This window comes from Xiphophorus hellerii, chromosome 9 (assembly GCF_003331165.1).
Source record: "Xiphophorus hellerii strain 12219 chromosome 9, Xiphophorus_hellerii-4.1, whole genome shotgun sequence".
NCBI classification, from domain to species: Eukaryota; Metazoa; Chordata; class Actinopteri; order Cyprinodontiformes; family Poeciliidae; genus Xiphophorus; species Xiphophorus hellerii.
Genome location: NC_045680.1, coordinates 31,290,973 through 31,308,586, shown reverse-complemented (window position 1 = coordinate 31,308,586; position 17,614 = coordinate 31,290,973). Strand labels below are relative to the sequence as shown.

Below are 17,614 nucleotides of genomic sequence, written 5' to 3'. Positions count from 1 at the left end.
TCACTAAAAGCACTAAAATGGCTTGTTAGTCTGCTTGATGGGATCTAATGTTTTTAACTTGGAAGTTAAAAACATTATTTTTCTATTAATTTTCTGACTTGAATACATATTATAGACTAAAAATGATCAATGAAGTTGCTTCACTTCAAACTTCTTTGGATAATTTTGCATATTTTTATGCAAATTAAAATATATAAGTTATTCATTGCTCTTTCAAATTTATTTATCGAGTTGCTTGTTCTGAAAGTTGAAGACAGAAAACATCTGTACAACCTGGTGATTTAGTTACTTCATGTGCCTGAGCACAGTAAACAGAATGCACAATGAAGAAAGTCACTAAGCGAGGAAGCTTTTGGACCACGAAAGAAGAGATGTCTGTGTTTTAAACATTTTTAGCCTCTCAGAACAGGAGCAGTTCTGCAAAAGGACCACTGAGGTTCTGCACAGCTACACAAGGTCATCATTTTATTGGGAAAAGCATTACTGTCCTTCTGTTCTTCATTTGTGTTGCTGTGGTTCTCCAGGAAGCGGTTTCTCTTTGTTATGCAGAGAGACATCTTGCACCTGATGCATCACGTGACACATACCCAGAATAAGCACAAATAACGTTTCTCTAAAGCGTAGAAATTTATTAACACAATAGTTTAACCTTAAAGTCAAAATATTGAGCCAAACTCAAAGTTATCAACATGCAACCTGACGACTACACAAAAGGAAAAAGAAATAAACTTAGAAACTCATTTATAATAGTCAAATAATAGAAAACAACAATGCAGCAAAGTCACAGTTCAGGATGGGATTTAGTACAATATCAGTCTAAAAGCTAATAAGGAATCAATCAGGGAAACGGGTCAAATGCAGACCTTACAACAGACGGCAAGGCATGAAAGCACCTGCAGCCGTTTCTGCAGGGTGAGTTAAGTTTAAGCAAAAGGTTAGCAACTCATTTGCTTGTTTTTGCTAATAAGTGAATTTAAACAAAGTAGAAGTAGCAAAAGAGAGGGCTAAATGTGGATTTTTAAACATGCAGCATTGGGATGGCTGCATGCGCTGGACCGATGTAGGAATAACTAACTGTTTGGGGGAAACTAGTGTTTTGAAGATGGCTTGGGAAAAAAGTTTTTTTATTTACTCATTTAATCATTAAATGTTTTGAAGCAAAGATCAGTTGTAAGTTATTATACCCACTCTTCAAGGTGTGAAAATAATTCAGCTCACTGCTATCAGATGTAAATATATATTTTTTGTTTAAAATAAAGTCAGTTAAAGTTTAAATTTACATTTTCTTTTCTTTGCAAAGAGAAGTGGTGTCATGGTGTGTAAACTAGAACAACAGTGAGTCGTAGAGTAAAAACATTTTTACAAGCGACATAAGTGAGTTTCAGTCGCATAAAGTGATGGAGATTCTAAAAAAAGAAAAAATAACCAATAGATTAGTTTACTATTAAAATAATTGTTAGTTGCATCCCTACTCTATCCATCTAATCAGCTCTGCACAATAAACTTAGTACTCTGCTTTGAAACGGTCCATTGGAAAAGTTAATCAAGCAATGAAATGGTTGAATATTCAAAAGGAAAAATAGGATTTAGCGATTTGAAAACACATCAAACCAATAAAATAAATCGATATCTGAATCCTAAACTAATTTATCGCTGCCCAGACACAATCCTTTACTCTGAGCTGACCAGCAATAACATTCTTAGAGTAGGAAGTTCAGTAGACCTTAAAGGGCAAGGTCCGATTTTCTTTTTTGAAATCACAAGAATAAGGTCGTCATATGTGTTAAACAAAGAGGATATTGAATATTACGGGAAAAATTTGTTTTAATGACAGCAAAATTATCAAGATCTGACATGATCAACCCAGCAAGTCGATGTGGAACTTTCTCTGAAATAAACTCAGTCATTTGCATGGTTGCTTCAATCTACTGAGAATAATTTAATGCTTAAAAATCAAGTATTTCATTTTTATAAAACTGAAACCAAAGTATAACTTCACAAGACATTCCTCATTTTAGTTATGTTTCAGGAAGGAATTCTAATAAAATTATTACTGTTCCATCGTACGTTTCTAACACTTTCCTGCTTCATTCCCCTAAAAGACAACCTCATTCTGGTAATCTGACTAATCTGAATATAATCACTCTACTCTATTCTTATGGCTGTTCTCATATTATTGCAACTTTATTGTGCAATAACAACCTTATTCTCATATCCATTTTTGCTAGCCTGGCCCTTATATTCCATCGTACGATCCTAACACTTCCCATTTTAAGATTTCAATATCAGTAAAACTTTAGCATGATTGGTAAAAATTTCAACCTTTGAGCCCCACTGCTGGGTTTCTAGAGATTATTGCTTGACGGATTGAGTTCCTATCACCCAAGATGCTTTTCATCTTTTCGAGACCTTATGTGTTGCCTGAAATGACTGTTGTCACTGAAACATTTACCACATGCTTTGCAAGAATACGGCTTCTCTCCTGTGTGCGTCCTCATGTGAACTGTGAGATTATACTTCTGAGCAAAACCTTTTCCACAAACGCGACAGACGAAAGGTCTTTCACCCGTATGAACTCTGATGTGTGTTTTTAAACTTCCTTTCTCCCTGAAATTCTTTCCACAGGTCACGCATGAGAACGGCTTTTCGCCTGTGTGAATCATTTCATGATTAGACAAATGCCAGCTATAATTGAAAGAACTGCCGCAGACTTTACAGATATACGGCTTCTCGCCCGTGTGACTCCTCTCGTGAACATTCAAGGTAGTTTTTCTGGCAAAAAGTTTTCCACATGTCAGACATGACAAAGATTTCCCACTTGAGTGAATCTGCATGTGCCTGTTGAGTGTGTTTTTATGGGTAAAACATTTTCCACAAGTCGGGCATGGAAAGGTCTTCTCCCCTATGTGAGTTCTGGTGTGGCTGACCCACTGACCATTGGTCCTGAAAGATTTATCGCACAGTTCACAGGGAAAGGGTTTCTCCCCTGTATGAATTGTCCTGTGGGCGGTCAAGTTGCTCTGCTTGGTGAAACCTTTTCCGCAGATGGCACACTGGAAAGGTTTTCCATCTTTGTGAGTCCTCAGGTGAACAGTCAGGTATCGAAACTGAGTGAAACTTTCACCGCATTTTTCACAGGAAAAAGACTTTTTCTTCCGTGACGTCAGCTTTTTCACTTCATTTGTGTCTTTCTGATTTCTTCCTCGTTGAAGTTGGCTCTCATTTTCATAAACGCTTGCAGAGAGGAGTAAGTCTTGGTTTGGTTCTGGTTTACTGGCAGGAGCCACCATGACGGTCTCTGTCTCTTGTTTCACTACAAGCTGCTTTTCGTCCTCTTTAATCATTGCAGGTTCAGGTTCCTCCTTTATCATGTCGTCACCAGCAGGGGTCACTGTGACGGAGTCAGTCTCCACCTTCATTACAAGCAGCTCTTCCTCCGGAGAGACGCAGAGTTCAACCTGTTCTTCTTTGACTGGTCCAGGTTCCGGTTCCTCCTGTTCCACTTTAATCTCTAGAGCGTTTGGACTGGAGTTTATCTGTTGGTGAACGAGAAACCGATCAGCAACAACCTCCCAAGTAAAAGACATGGTGGAGTGGAAGACCTGATGGAGAGAAGAACAGAAGCAGAACTTTAACTAGAAGATTTTAACTAAATCTGAAATATTTGGAGTTGCTTGCTCAAGATTAATTGCTGCAGATTCAAAAGCTTGATTAAATCTCTGCTCTATCATTTAGGGATGAAACAATTAAAGCAGATTAATTGTAAAAAACTAAATAATCATCAGCTAATTTAGTAATCAAATAACGAAATATAGACTCAAAAGAAGACAATTTGCTGAGAAACAACACAGAGCTGTAATGAAACTAAAACTGTATAGAAAAAAAATTTACATTTTGAATTTAAGAAGTCTAAATCTGTTCTACCCAGAATCTTTCAGGTGGCATTTTACCTGCATCACATTTCTTAAAAATAATAATAATAAGAAGAATTAAAAAATCTCCAATTGGACAACTTTTTCTATCCAAGTATTAATTAAAAACAGTATCACCAGATCAGCCCTTCACTGTACTGGACGCTCAGTCCAGCAGAAAGGCCTGAGCTTTTCACATGTTGATGTTAGAAGTATTTATTTAGCTGCAGATGCTTCCTTTGCTACAAATGATCCAGTGTTCACTAAAGGAATGCTGCGTTATTGAATTTTAGGCAGTGTTTATTTTCCTACTTAAAAAAGATTGGTTTATATTTTTATGCAATTTTAATATTTAAAATGGCAAAACCAGCTATTTTGTTCCATTTGATCACTGGAATACTGAAATCATTAGCTTTCAGTAGCTGATTTTTTTGTCCATTTTGTTCATGTAAAAGTATTAACAGTTGTGAAAGTTTCTTACTGTTGCATAAATCTGCAGGTTAGTGCTCTTTTTATTCTTTTAACTGGGCTAAACACTTTTTCAATTTGTTTATAATACGTTCTTCACTTTCGTAAAGCTGTGGAGTTACAGTATATACAATCAATATCAGACTCCATCGACAAGTAGGCTCTCAAAACTATTTATATATAGTTTTATACTCATACATGTATTTTTGTATGAGTTTGTTTACTGTTTGTTGTATTCTGTTGTGTTTCTTTCTGTTTTTACTGGCCGCTGTTTCCACTCCCAATATGGCGGAAAGGCAACGAAGCTAGCTAACATTTACTGTCCCAGCACGTCAAATATTGCTCTCTTACCGTAAAAATCTCGTTCGTGTTCCTCGGAGAAGGAGATGCTAGCAGTGCAGAGCCCAGTTAGCCTCCAGAAATATCCGTGAACAGTCGGTTTTGTCCCCTTTCTTCTAAAACTAAACTGTCTTGTTCATAGCGTTAGCTTGACCGCTAGCTTTGAGGCTAACTAGTCTCTGTCAGGCAGCTGTTGCTCCTAAAACTAGAGGAAACTGGGTCTTAAAGGCGTGTTTCAAATATTAACAAAGCTAAGAAGGAGATATGACTGTTTTAATAAAAAGTGAAGAACTCAAACTTTATTTCCTCATCTTCTTTCTTTTTGCTTTTGGGGTTGGAACATTGCCCCATTCATCGTGCATTGCTGCGTCTTCTTCTCTTGTAATTATTGGCGTTTAGCAAACAACCTGAAAGGTCACCACTGCTGCCACCAGCTGGTAAGGAGTGTGGACATTGGATTCTGACATCTAATTCAAAGTACACTGAAGAACTTGTAATATCGTAATCTCCTGATATATATTTCTCATTTTAATCTTTTCAAGGTAGAAAGTGAAACAAGGTATCATATTTCTTACAGTGTACCATAATGTGTTCAACTGTCTCTTCCTGATCATAAAACTTTCAATTGATTGTTTGTGTTTATTTTCCTCACTTTCTTCTTCTTCTATTGTACAATTTGAATTATTTGTTGTTATTTCTACTGTTAACTTTTTGCTTTCTCTGCTGTTTTTCTCTCCATAGAAGCTACTTTGGTCAGACGTTCTGATTGGCTGTGGTTCCTTTCTGGAGGAGAACGTCAGCTGAGATAAAGATGCATCAACTAACTGTTGTCCTTCTTCTGCTGCTAATATTTTGCTGGTCCTGAGCCTGTTCTGCTGGAGGGTTCTGCCTGCTAAAGGGGAGTTTTTCCTCTCCACTGTTCCTCGATATGAGGGACTGCTGTACGGATGACACGAAGCTGTCACTACGTCCAGCAGGTTTGAAAGCTGTAGGTCAATAATTTGAAGCAATCTGCTGGATTTCCTAAGATAGAAAGTTTTTAAATTACTTTCAATCATTAATTGAATTAGTCTGCTGTTTGATAGGGTCAGTTATAAATTAAATATTAGAGTGACAGAAATCATCAGCAGTGATTTCCATTATGGCTCCTGGAACACAGAGAACTACAATTAAACCAGACAAATGAAGAGCAGGACAGCAGAGACATCAGATCAATGAACCCTGATCAATAATCAGAGAGATGAGAGGAAATCTCTCTGGGTTTACAGAACTCTACAGAACCACAAACATAAACCCCAGCCTGCAGCGGCTGAGTGAATCTGGTCTGGACTCTGTGGATCAGAGTCATGGTTTCAGAGACGCTGTAGAAGGACAGAAGACCTGCTCCGTGGTCCAGGTACACTCCCAGTCTGGAGGAAACTGGACTGGAGATGGAGGTCCAGATGTTGCTGTGGCCAAAACTAAAACCACTTTGGGAACAACTCAATAGCCAAGAATTGACATTATGTCCAAATACACATTCATTTCCCCATCCTGCTTTCTTGATATTCTTGTAAGCGACTCCTACATAAACTGTCCCGCTCCAATCCACCTCCCAGTAACATCGTCCAGTCAGACTCTCTCTGCTCAGGACCTGATAACATCCGATGAATCTGTCTGGATGTTGAGAATAAGACTGATGTTGACACATTCTTTGTGTCTTCCTGTTCCCCTCGGATAGGACCAGCTGTGTGTCTGCTGTGTTTGGATCCAGAGTGATTTCACGTGAATATTTTAAGAATCCAGCTCTGGTCTTTGGTTCTGGTTCTGTTATTAAATCATCTTCAGTTCCATCAGTGAGATGTTTGTCTCAGGACGTCCTGTAGTTTCTCTCTGAGCTCTGACACAGCTGCTGCCACGTCCTCAAAGTGTCTCAGAGGACGGATGTTGATGCTGGATGAGCCTTTAGACTCACTGAGTGGCAGTGAGGGGTAGTTGAGGAGAAACTGGTTGTGATCCTCTGTGTGTGAGAGCTGCTCCAGCTCAGCGTCTTTCCTCTTCAGCTCAGTGATCTCCTGCTCCAGCTTCTCCTGAACATCTTTGACTCGACTCACTTCAGTTTCCTGCTGGTTTCTGATCTGCTGCTTCACCTCAGAGCTTCTTTTCTGGAGGAGACGGATCAGCTCAGTGAAGATCTTCTCACTGTCCTCCACTGTTTTATCAGCAGAGCGATTGATGGCAGAAGTGGAGGAAAACATAAATACTCTCTGCATCACTCATTTACCTTGATTTTAATCAACGGGTCAATTTGACCCTGAACAGTATGTGTGTCTTAAATTCAATTATAAAGATCACCCATAAAATAAAATAAAAAAAGTGTAATATAAAAAAATTGACCAAAGATCAATTTCAAGGTTGTCATCATTGATCCTTAATTTGTGAGAAATAAAAAAACATCATTGCACAAATATTGATTGAAATGTTTAGTATTGGAGTCAATAATCAGATACAAAAATGTTTTGGAGGAATTTTTTGGTTTCTGACACGATAGCATGATTAAACACTCCCCGGGTCAAATTGACCCACGAACATTTTTGCTGTACCCTAGAAACGAACATAACAGGAGGGTTAATTTAATAATTGTTACAAAGTAACTCAGTTAGCGGTATCGCTACACAGCCTTAGAAAAACACATCCGTTCCATCGTCACCTAGCAGCGGCGGAGTGATATTGACCCCTCCTCCGCAACCACATCAAACTGTGACACAACTAGTAAATAACACACAAAAAACACAAAACAGTATTAATTTACCTCAACTATTCCATCAAAATGGCCTGTGTGCCACATTTGCATAAACTCCAGGAGATTTGATGTAGTCAGGGAGCCAAGGCCAGCCAGCCAAAACTTTCAGACACAGGGAACCAGATTCAGAATAAACAAATTGTCTTTAGACTTAAAATTTCCATCTGCTCTAGAGTCTCAACTGGTTATTATCCAGGTTAGCATTAGTGCTTCTGAAGCTGCTACCTCCGCGACCCGACCCCGGATAAAGCGGAAGAAAATGGATGGATGTATGGATGAGTGTTATGGGTGTCCAGTTGGTGCAGATATGGTGTGCAGAAAGGAAGTCTTTATCGCTTAAAAAGGTTCCTGGCCTCATTATCCTTTGTGCAAATACACGTTTTGATGATATTGACTTTTCAACCCCAAATAAAATAATTTTAAGAGTGTTGTTCTTTAAGATACAGTCTTTAAAATTAGCAAACACATTTTACACCTTGTAGATAATAAACTCCTGACTATCCAAATAAAATCCTACTTTAAAATTTGTAAAGCTGCAGCTCTTCTGTACTGCAGGCTGTCTCTCTTCCTATTAGGCAGAAACTGACATTTCTCCTCATATGAGCTAGTCAGTGCTACATCTAGCTAGTATTCATTTTAAGGTGGATTTTCAGCCCATCTTTATAGACTCTGCATACCACACCGTGCTGAAAGTTCTGATCCACGCCACCTACCATTAGGTGGCGCACTATCGTGTTGTTTTTACAATAAAGACCAGAAGAAGTACGAAAACAAGAGACCGAAAATGAAGAATAAGTTGCGTCAATGTTTCGCTGTCTTCTGCTATTTAATTCCAGCTTTCTGCATTTAATGTACCATTATAAGCTTTGATAGTATTTCTTAGTTTGTCTTTAACACCGATTTTGCCCTGGTTGACCAGCAACAGCAGCCCGAAGAAGACCTGTTAGCCCCCGAGCTAACAGAGAAGCTAACTGTTTCCTTTAAGGATAAATGGGACGAAAGGAGACTTTACATTGAAATTATTGGACATTTATTCAAGTCCTTCTCGGACGAGCAAACACGTCAAGAGTCGGTAAGAGAGCGATATTTGGCGATCTGTTGCATTAAATCCTAGCTAACAACTTCTTGTGCTGCGAGCAGCTGTGACACGTCAGTGACTCCGCCATATTGGGAGAGGAAAGAGCGGCCTGTAAAGCATCAAAGTGAATGGAGGAGCTGCAGTTTGAAAAGCTTCAAATACAGTTTAGTGTTTTGCATTTTACATAAAACACATAAATGTTTCAAATATAAGTGTTTATTCTCATTCTTTTAGGGGACTTTGACCGTCTCTCTAGGGATACAGATGAAAATAACCTTCTGGCTATTGATGGCATATTAACAGAAATGTGTTTAATATGCACTGTATATGCAAAAAATAAATAAATATTCAGTCACATTGCCTATGTGCAGTAAATTTATATTTTGTGTTTATTAATGTTAACTGCCTTGTAAACAGCTCTCCATATCACAACCTGGAAAGTTCTGGGATTTTACTTCTGAATCTTAAGGTATGAATAACTTTTAATAAAAAGCTGGAAGGTGAGAGAGGGTTTTGGAAAATTTCTTTCCATATATCCCTTATGTTTATCCTTTTGTCCGACCTTCCATTCACTTGTCCATAGAATATGTATTAATCTGCCCATTTAGCCAACTATGGGATTGGAGGGATTACAGCTAAAATGACAGTAAAAGACTGTAGATAAGAACACACTTAAAATAATTACTATTTATATTTCTGACTTGATATTTATCTTTATTCTTGTGTTAGTATTAGTTTCCTCAAGATGAACAAACAAACAGCAGTTTGCTTGCAACCCAAATGTCCTGTTAGGTTTGGTGGTACAACCCAATCCAGTGTTCTGTTCAGATCCGTTCAGGCTTTGCTTGGTGACCTGACCTGGTGTAGAAACCATGTATGAAAAATGTCCAAATGTTCAGAGTTATCTGTTAAAACCAACAGCCTTTAATTTATGATGAAATGACTGAAGCTGCCACTAGGGGCAGCAACAACCTGCTGGTAACTCATGAGTCCTTAAAAATAAACAGTATGGAGTGTAAACGGTGATTGAAGGAGGAATGGTCAGTAGCCAGTTTGGCAGTAGTTCAGATATTTAAAACAAAAAACTAATCAATAATTATCTAAAGCAACTGATATGAATGCTTATCGTCATATGTTTTTCAGCCATATTGCCCAGCCCTAGTTACTGAAGGACTGAATGACAACAGCGACAGAGCGCTAAATCAGATATGTGGAATATCCACATTTTCTTTCCTCACATCTCACATAGATTTGTTTCAACCCCATTAATAAGCCCCAATTCTCTCTTGTTAACGCAGGCTTTCCACCGCATCATGTCTGTCATCACATGGGAGGTCGTTGGCGATCACTTTCTCATCAACCAATCAAGCAACTCCATTCTTGACTGTAACCAAGCCAATGCAGTGGAGGAGAAACTGGAGGAACCAGAAGCTCGACTAATTAAAGAAGAAGAGATCGAAGTCTGCATCATTCAGGATGAAGAGCGGGTTGATGTGAAGAAGGAAACTGACACATGTATTCTGACTTCCACTTGTGAGGAAACGTTTCTCGGTGAGCCAGAACTGCAGCAGATGTTGGGGAGAAAGGATGAACCAGAACAAATTGATAAGGAACCAGTTGAAGGCAGTGCCTTCCAGGAAGACGACCAGCAAGGAGTGAAGCAAGAGACGGACACCTTCATGGTGACGCCTTCTTGTGAACCAGAACCAAACAGTGACATCGTACAAGACAGAAACTTTTCTTGTGAAGTTTGTGGTAAATGCTTTACTAAATCTAACTACCTGACTGATCACATAAGAACCCACTCAGGTGAAAAACCCTTCTCATGTCTGACCTGTGGGAAAGGTTTCACACAGAAAACTAACTTGATTGTACACATGAGAACCCACACTGGTGAAAAGCCCCATTCCTGTCAATTATGTGGGAAGTCTTTCAGAGCCAGCGGCCATTTGGCTAGCCACATGAGAACTCACACAGGGGAGAAGCCTTTCTCATGTTTGGTCTGTGGGAAAGGCTTCACCCAGCAAAGTAACTTGACTGTTCACATGAGAACTCATTCTGGAGAAAAACCTTACTCCTGTGATGTTTGTGGGAAAGCCTACAGTGACAAAACATACTTAAATGATCACATAAGAAGTCACACAGGCGAGAAGCCTTATTCTTGTAAAGTGTGTGGCAAATCCTTCAGTAACCGGAGTCCTTTGACCAACCACATGAGAACTCACACAGGTGAAAAGCCGTATCACTGCAAAACCTGTGGTAAAGCTTTTAGCGACTGTAGCAATCTGGCTAAGCACATGAGAACCCATACAGGTGAGAAGCCCTACTACTGTAATGTTTGCGGTAAAGTGTCTAGTGACAGCAGCAGCATGGCTAAGCACATGAGAACCCACACAAGTGGGAAGCTGTATACTTGTTAAGTTTGTTGAAGTTCTTCCAGAAATAATTAGCAGATTACATAAAAACTCTTTATATTCTGTCTGAGCTGTTGAATAGCTTGTAAATCCATCTCCAGGTGCCTATCTGCTGCCGGATGTAGGGCTCACGTTGGAAAGGCAACACAGGACAAACAACCATACACTATCCATTATCAAACACGCTTATTCCCTGTGGGGTCGTGAGAGTCCTGGTGCCTTTCTCCAGCAGTGAGGCGGGATCACTCTGGACAGGTCGCCAGTCCATCTCCACTTTATTTAAATTGATTAATTACATGTTTGTAATAATAATAATAATCATAATAATAATTTGAAAAAAAAATCAAAACTTTTCATGTTCAAAATTCTTTCAGTTTAATTTTTTTTCAATTTCAAAAAATGTTTTTAAATAAAAAAATCTTTTGAACAAACTTTATGGCCACAATTTATCTCCATAGATTTTCTTTTAAATGTGTGAGGAGTCATTCACTCCCAGAGAGAAACTGCTTACGTTTCAAAGTTAATGCAGGGAATGTTCTAGAAATGAACAAAAGGAGCATTTTATTTCACAACTATGACAAAACCACTTACAGCTTATTCAAAGTGCCTTACTGGTGGTGCATTACAATCTCATTAGTGCGTCTCTGGTCCTTTTCCCTGTCCAGGTTGTTAAAAACTTGATTGTCTAGATTGTTAACTTCCTACCTGGATGATTCTGCATACTGAATACAAATTGTCCCAATTTCCTTTTTTTAAAATCTGGTCTTAATTTTCAAAGATCAAAAAAATGCTTGGAACTGGCATATCTGATCTATAACGCTTTTCCCCACATTTCTGTAATCACAAATCATTTCTAAAAAAAACTCCCAACAAATGTTGCTGCAGTGAGAGGAATTTAGATTTCTGGTTGGTTTAGTTGTGAAAATTGGACATATTATGGAGCTCGCATCTGTATATTACTTTAGCTTTTTTCTTAGTATATAACAGACTTGTTTAATTATTTTTCACTTAAAAGATCATTTAAGTCAACATTTTTTCCCTTGAAGCCTTTTATAAGGACTGGATTTTATTTGAATCTGGATTAGTTCTTTTTATCTGCGGATATTTTGTGTATCTTGTGTGAAGAACATTGTGTATTTTTTTGCATTTGCACTTTTATTATTCTTTAACAGTATTTCTGTTATCTTGATGGAAGACGCTGTTTGTGTGAAATGTGTATAAATCCTAGTCTTATTTCTAACTCCTGTTTGTTTCTGGCATTACACCCCCTCTAGTGGACAAATGAAGAAATGAGTTAAACTGTTTGACGATTATTAAGTCAGACATTGTTACTGGAAACTGAAAAATTTACTGGGCTTATTACTTCCTGATGGATCTTGGAGATCTCCTTGATTATGTTGCTTTGCTTCAGTATAGATTTATAAATTATTCTTATGGGATGAGAATGTTTTTTTAAAACACAGGAAACCTAATGAATAGAAATGTTATTGCTCCTCTGCAAACTCTGCTGACTCTGCCAGCATCCGTGTGAGAAGCCATTTCCTTGTGAGTTGTGTGATAAATCTTACATAGCCAGCAGTGATTTGTCTCGTCACATCCGGATTCATCCAGGTGAGAAGCCGTTTTCCTGTCGCTTGTGTGAGAAATCATACAGAACCAGCAATGACTTGGCTTTTCATGTCAGAACTCACACAGGGGACAATCTGTTCTTCTAAAGTGTGTGATAAATCTTTCAGTGTCAGAAACTACCTGACTGTTCACCTAAGAACCTGTTCAGGTGAGAAGCTGTTTTCTTGTGAAAAGTCTTTTGACTAGAATAGTGATCTGACTCGTCACTTAAGAACTCACATGGGCTAGAAACCATACTCCTGAGAAAAATGTGACTGTTGTCACCCTGCAGATCACCTGGAATAAAGCGGAGGTGAGGCCGTTTTCCTATTGAACAGAAAATATTTTATTTGATCGACAGCCCACTATAGAGATGCATTTTATGGCAGCTATGTTTGTGTTTAATACATTGTGACCTCTAAGGATTTATAAATTGCAAAGCTTTGTTTATTTTATAAGTGGTTTGTTGTGTTTATGTATCTCTGTTACATGTTGTGTATTTTTACCATTGTGACATTTATGTTTGTTTTTTTTCCTTTTTGATGATCATAACTGAATCATTGGCCATCCTTGTATTATTTTCAGATACGTCTAATAAAAAACTTAATTTAGACTTTAGTCTAATTCTCAAATTTATTGTTTTACTGCACTTTTTGGGCACTGGTCAGAAATTCGACATTTGTGATGAATAGCTTTGGTCACATTTCTCTGTAGAGAAATTTCAATATTGTAGCCAAACATGCATCTACTAAATACTGGCTTGAAGAGGGTGAATATGTATTCAATCTCTTGTTTGACATCTCATTTTAAAAAATTGTCATTACTTTTTAGAAATCAGTTTTCACTTTGACAGAGGTTTTTTTGTGCTTTTTTTTTTGTCAAAAAGCCAAATTTTGTTTCTCATGGTTGATTTGTAAAGTAATAAAATGGGTAATACATCCAAACGGATAAATATGTTTTAGTGGTATAGCATAATACCTGGATGACTCGCAATGATTGACAGAAACTGCTTTGAAAGAGGGAAAAAAAATCTGTCAAAATGATTTCAGCTCAAACCCTGAGAACAGAAATGAAAACCGTTTAAGAAAAAAATAATTACTTTGAATGTGTTATGTCAGGAGTTTAAAATTGAGTTTAGTCTAAAATAATTCTGTTTACATCCTGTCCAGTAAGGGGCGGTATTCTACTTACAATTCGGTTGTCAACTATTAAAGCCGAAGAAGAAGAAAAAATAAGGGCGTCTGCGGCTCCGTTCTCTGTATGTAAAGCCTTCTTCGCGTTTTGTCTCATTATGGACTTTAATAGTATTTGCAGTCAATCTTTCGCAGCGATGTTTTTTCTGTTTTAGCAACTCTAACAGCCTGATATGACAGTTAGCTTTCGAGCTAACTGAGAAGCTAGCTCTGAGAAGAGATGCACAGCTAGTTTCCGGTCAGTAATAGTGTTTCAATAAAGCTTCATAATTGAACGACGTGGTGCAAACATAATTTCTTCTAAATACTGAAACATGACAGTGCAGTAAAAGAGCTGTTTTCTATTATCTGTGACAGCAAATGCTTGGCAGGAGCTGCTTTGATTGCTACGTGTTAAAACACGTCAGCACGGCCGCCATATTGAAAGGGGAAACAGCGGTTAGTAAAGATGAACTGCTGCAGTCTTAACTTGATTGAAAGCGGTCTGAGGCTTATGGTAAACAAAACTATATATCGTACTAGCTGGGCATTTTTTGACACTATAGTAGTAGTATAGTATACTATATACCGCAAGGACACAGGATTTTATAACTCCAAAAATATATCTGCCAGCAGGAGGTCGATCAGCATGGATCATAAAATATGACGCATTTATTGTCATAAACAAGTTGAGCCAAAGACAAAAATATATGTATGGTAAAATTAATCAACAGTGCAAAAATATTGAATTAATCATATTCTGATTTTCTTTATTTAAAACTACTATGTTTATATAGTTTTTACATGATGAGTCTAGGCCTTCAAATTGAGTTTATCCTAAATTATGATTGCTAAGAACGTTCAGTAACTTTACTTAATATAGACCCAATATTTTCCCAGATGTCTTTAAATATTTATTGAAAAATTAAAATCACTAATTAAGCTTTTGTTCATCGTCCTCTCAAACCAAGGTTTCAATATAGACATTTCCTCTGATGCACTTTAACATGAATATCATCATCTGAAAGAGACACATCAGCAAACAACAACAGGGTCAAAACCTTGGAAATTGTAATGGCTCATTTACATACATGATTAAGAGTTTTGTTCCCAATACTGACCCCTGGGGGACACCACAACTCATGCTCTAACTTCATGAACTGTTGTCTCCTGCAGAATTATCTGATTAACCAATTAATTGCCACCCCAATCCTTAACATTCACAGTAAAGTGAGTAAAGAGAACAAACTAAAGTGAGAGGCCAGACTAGCTGCTCCTCCTCTGCAGAAAGAGAAAAATGACTGGAATATAGAAAACTTCCCTCCAAAATATATGAACTTACTAACAAAATAATTCAAATTTCCAGGTAAAACATTTATCAAACTTACAAATCTAGTAATACTCAACTAAACTACAAAGTAAAAATGAAAAGCCGAAAGCTTATGAAGTACCAAAAAGTAAACATTTAATATTGTAATTATTGTTTTATTAACTGTGCTGAGGAAAAACAACAGAAGTTGAGCTAACTTCCAGTGAGCATATGCTCTTTTGGAGCTTTTGCTATTTCATTGGGGCTTTTCTGTTTGGGTCAATCAAGATGAAGAGGATGATGAAGGAGAAAGTTGTAATAGGCTGAGCGAAAAATTTTAATTTCTTTGCTAACAAAGTGATGATTTCTACATCCTCATCTTCTCTGTTGCTTGTGTAAAATCATTTTGTTTTGTTCTACCTTCAGGTCCCAAACTGCATCATGTCTGTTAACATTTGGATGGTTTCTGGTGATCAGTTCCTCATTCAACCAGTAAGCAACTCCACTCATGACCACAACTTACCAAATGATCTAGAGATGAAAAAGGAACATGAGGAACCAGATCTACTGCAGATTACAGAGATGAAGGAGGAACCAGAATGTCAACTGATCAAAAAGGAACATGTTGAGTTTGACAACTTTAATAACATAAAGTCTGAAGTCAAGCAGGAGGCCGACACCTTTATGGTATGTGCTGGTTATGATGACACATTCCAGAGCAAACCTGAGCTGCAGATGATGGAAATAAAGGAGGAAACAAAACCTGAACAGATTAAAGAAGAACTGGAGGAGCTAGAAACTGTTCAGGTTGAACTGGAAGAGGAGGAGGAACTCTACAGTAATCAGGATGTAGATCAACATTTAGTGAATCAAGAGGCCAGTAGAGAGATTCTTATTTATGATGAAAAGGATCACAGCGAACCAGACTCAGACCAGGTTCACTCTTCAAACTCCCCTGATGCTGAAGACCAAACTCAGGGAGGAAGGTCTTTATCTCCAACATCAGAGGGAGAAGAAGAGCTGAGTACTGAGAAAGAACATCAGAAAATCCAAAAGGTGCCTTCTTGTAAAATATGTGGAAAACGTTTCATTCAGCAGAGGTACTTGGCTGATCACATGATTATTCACACGGGTGCAAAACCGTTCCAGTGTGGGACTTGTGGAAAGCGTTTCACCAGGAAAACTACCTTGAATTTTCACATGAGAATCCACACCGGTGAGAAGCCATATACCTGTGAAGTCTGCAGTAAGTCATTCAGCTACAGCAGTGGTTTGGTTCGTCACATGAGAATCCACACGGGCGAGAGGCCATTTTTGTGTCAGACCTGTGGGAAAAGTTTCGCTGATGGAGGTAGCCTAAGCACTCACATCAAAGTTCATCAGGTAGAGAAACCATTTCCATGTAGATCTTGTGATAAATCTTTCAGAAACAGCCGAGATCTGGTTCGTCACTCCAGACTCCACACAGGTGAGAAACCGTTCTCGTGTGGATTTTGCGGAAAGAGCTATCCAAGTAGAGGCAGCCTGAAAACACACTCCTATGTCCACATGCATCAGAAGCCGTTTGTGTGTGAGCTGTGTGCTAAAACTTTCACAAACAGGACTAACTTGGTCCGCCACAGGAGGACTCACACAGGCGAGAAGCCGTTTTCCTGTACAGCATGTGGTAAATTTTTTTGTGACAAGAGCACTCTAATTAGACATGTGAGAAGTCACACAGGCAAGAAGCCATTTTCCTGTAATTTTTGTGGAGTGTCTTTTACGGACAACAGTCAACTGACCCGTCACTTGAGGACCCACACAGGAGAGAAACCATTTTCATGTGTGACCTGTGGGAAGAAATTCTCCAAACTGTATGGTCTGACTTTGCACATCCGAACTCATACAGGCGAAAAGCCGTATTCCTGTCAACAGTGTGGTAAATTATTCACTGCCAGATATAAACTGACTGCACATATATGTAGAAATAAACCTTAAAAAGATGTTAAAGTTTGTAGAACATTATTTATTTAACCTGAAGAAGGAATGTGACCCATAACTATTATGATTTATCTACTCTTTTCTTTTTTACCTGTAAACACACCATTTCACACCCATATGCTTAAACCACAGCAGAAAAATATTTTGTTGTCCTCATGGATTTTAATGAATTGTGGAGATGAATAGCAAAAATGCTCAAATTCATCCCTCTGTTGTTGGTATGCATAAATATGGGTCCATTCAGTTCATTATTTGATAGAATATGGTTTTTAAAAATGTGTTTATCTCCTGTCCAGTAGGAGGCGGCATTGCACCTGTAATCTGGTTGGACTAGAAGCTTATTGGAGGAAAAGGGAAAGAACTTTAAAGATAGGATGGCTGGAGTATTTAAAGTTTATGATACAGATTTTAGTCCAACATTACTGAGGCCTTTAAAACTTACATTGATGTTGATGTACATAAACCATTATCAGTTTTTAAGAAGAGAAAAAAAGACAAATATTAGCCAATAGTTTTATAGTCATTAGAAATCAGTGATTATATGCAGATTTAT

General features: G+C 37.9%; 3 protein-coding genes across 5 annotated transcripts; 2 read left to right on the top strand and 1 right to left on the bottom strand.

Moving 5' to 3' along the window:
* Positions 1 to 452: 452 nt before the first annotated feature.
* Positions 453 to 5,088, bottom strand: LOC116725792 (oocyte zinc finger protein XlCOF6.1-like). 2 transcript variants are annotated; one of them, XR_004340477.1, is made up of 3 exons: positions 4,731 to 5,088; positions 1,664 to 3,602; positions 453 to 863 (listed from the first exon to the last, which is right to left on the bottom strand). XR_004340477.1 is itself a non-coding variant. In XM_032572171.1 (2 exons), exon 2 carries the CDS (start codon positions 3,585 to 3,587, stop codon positions 2,379 to 2,381), a length of 1,209 nt encoding a protein of 402 aa, XP_032428062.1. In that variant the 5' UTR covers positions 3,588 to 3,602; positions 4,731 to 5,088; the 3' UTR covers positions 453 to 2,378. The 2 variants fall into 2 exon arrangements, 1 of the variants encoding a protein (XP_032428062.1); XM_032572171.1 differs by having other exon boundaries at positions 453 to 3,602.
* A 3,174-nt stretch (positions 5,089 to 8,262) lies between these two features.
* On the top strand, positions 8,263 to 11,308 carry LOC116725799 (gastrula zinc finger protein XlCGF8.2DB-like). 2 transcript variants are annotated; one of them, XM_032572178.1, is made up of 2 exons: positions 8,263 to 8,572; positions 9,877 to 11,308. In XM_032572178.1, exon 2 carries the CDS (start codon positions 9,892 to 9,894, stop codon positions 10,996 to 10,998), a length of 1,107 nt encoding a protein of 368 aa, XP_032428069.1. In that variant the 5' UTR covers positions 8,263 to 8,572; positions 9,877 to 9,891; the 3' UTR covers positions 10,999 to 11,308. The 2 variants fall into 2 exon arrangements, with proteins under 2 accessions (XP_032428069.1, XP_032428070.1); XM_032572179.1 differs by lacking the exon at positions 8,263 to 8,572 and adding an exon at positions 8,579 to 8,741.
* Positions 11,309 to 13,817: 2,509 nt separating this feature from the next.
* LOC116725773 (zinc finger protein OZF-like) lies at positions 13,818 to 17,070 on the top strand. The gene is made up of 2 exons (XM_032572144.1): positions 13,818 to 13,858; positions 15,508 to 17,070. The coding sequence occupies exon 2, from the start codon at positions 15,523 to 15,525 to the stop codon at positions 17,056 to 17,058; it is 1,536 nt and encodes a 511-aa protein (XP_032428035.1). The 5' UTR covers positions 13,818 to 13,858; positions 15,508 to 15,522; the 3' UTR covers positions 17,059 to 17,070.
* The last annotated feature ends 544 nt before the right edge of the window (positions 17,071 to 17,614 follow it).

What these genes read in the sequence shown, in the direction of transcription:
- LOC116725792 (XM_032572171.1), bottom strand. Translation starts at nt 3,587, where the DNA reads ATGTCTTTTACTTGGGAGGTTGTTGCTGATCGGTTTCTCGTTCACCAA.
- LOC116725799 (XM_032572178.1), top strand. Translation starts at nt 9,892, where the DNA reads ATGTCTGTCATCACATGGGAGGTCGTTGGCGATCACTTTCTCATCAAC.
- LOC116725773 (XM_032572144.1), top strand. Translation starts at nt 15,523, where the DNA reads ATGTCTGTTAACATTTGGATGGTTTCTGGTGATCAGTTCCTCATTCAA.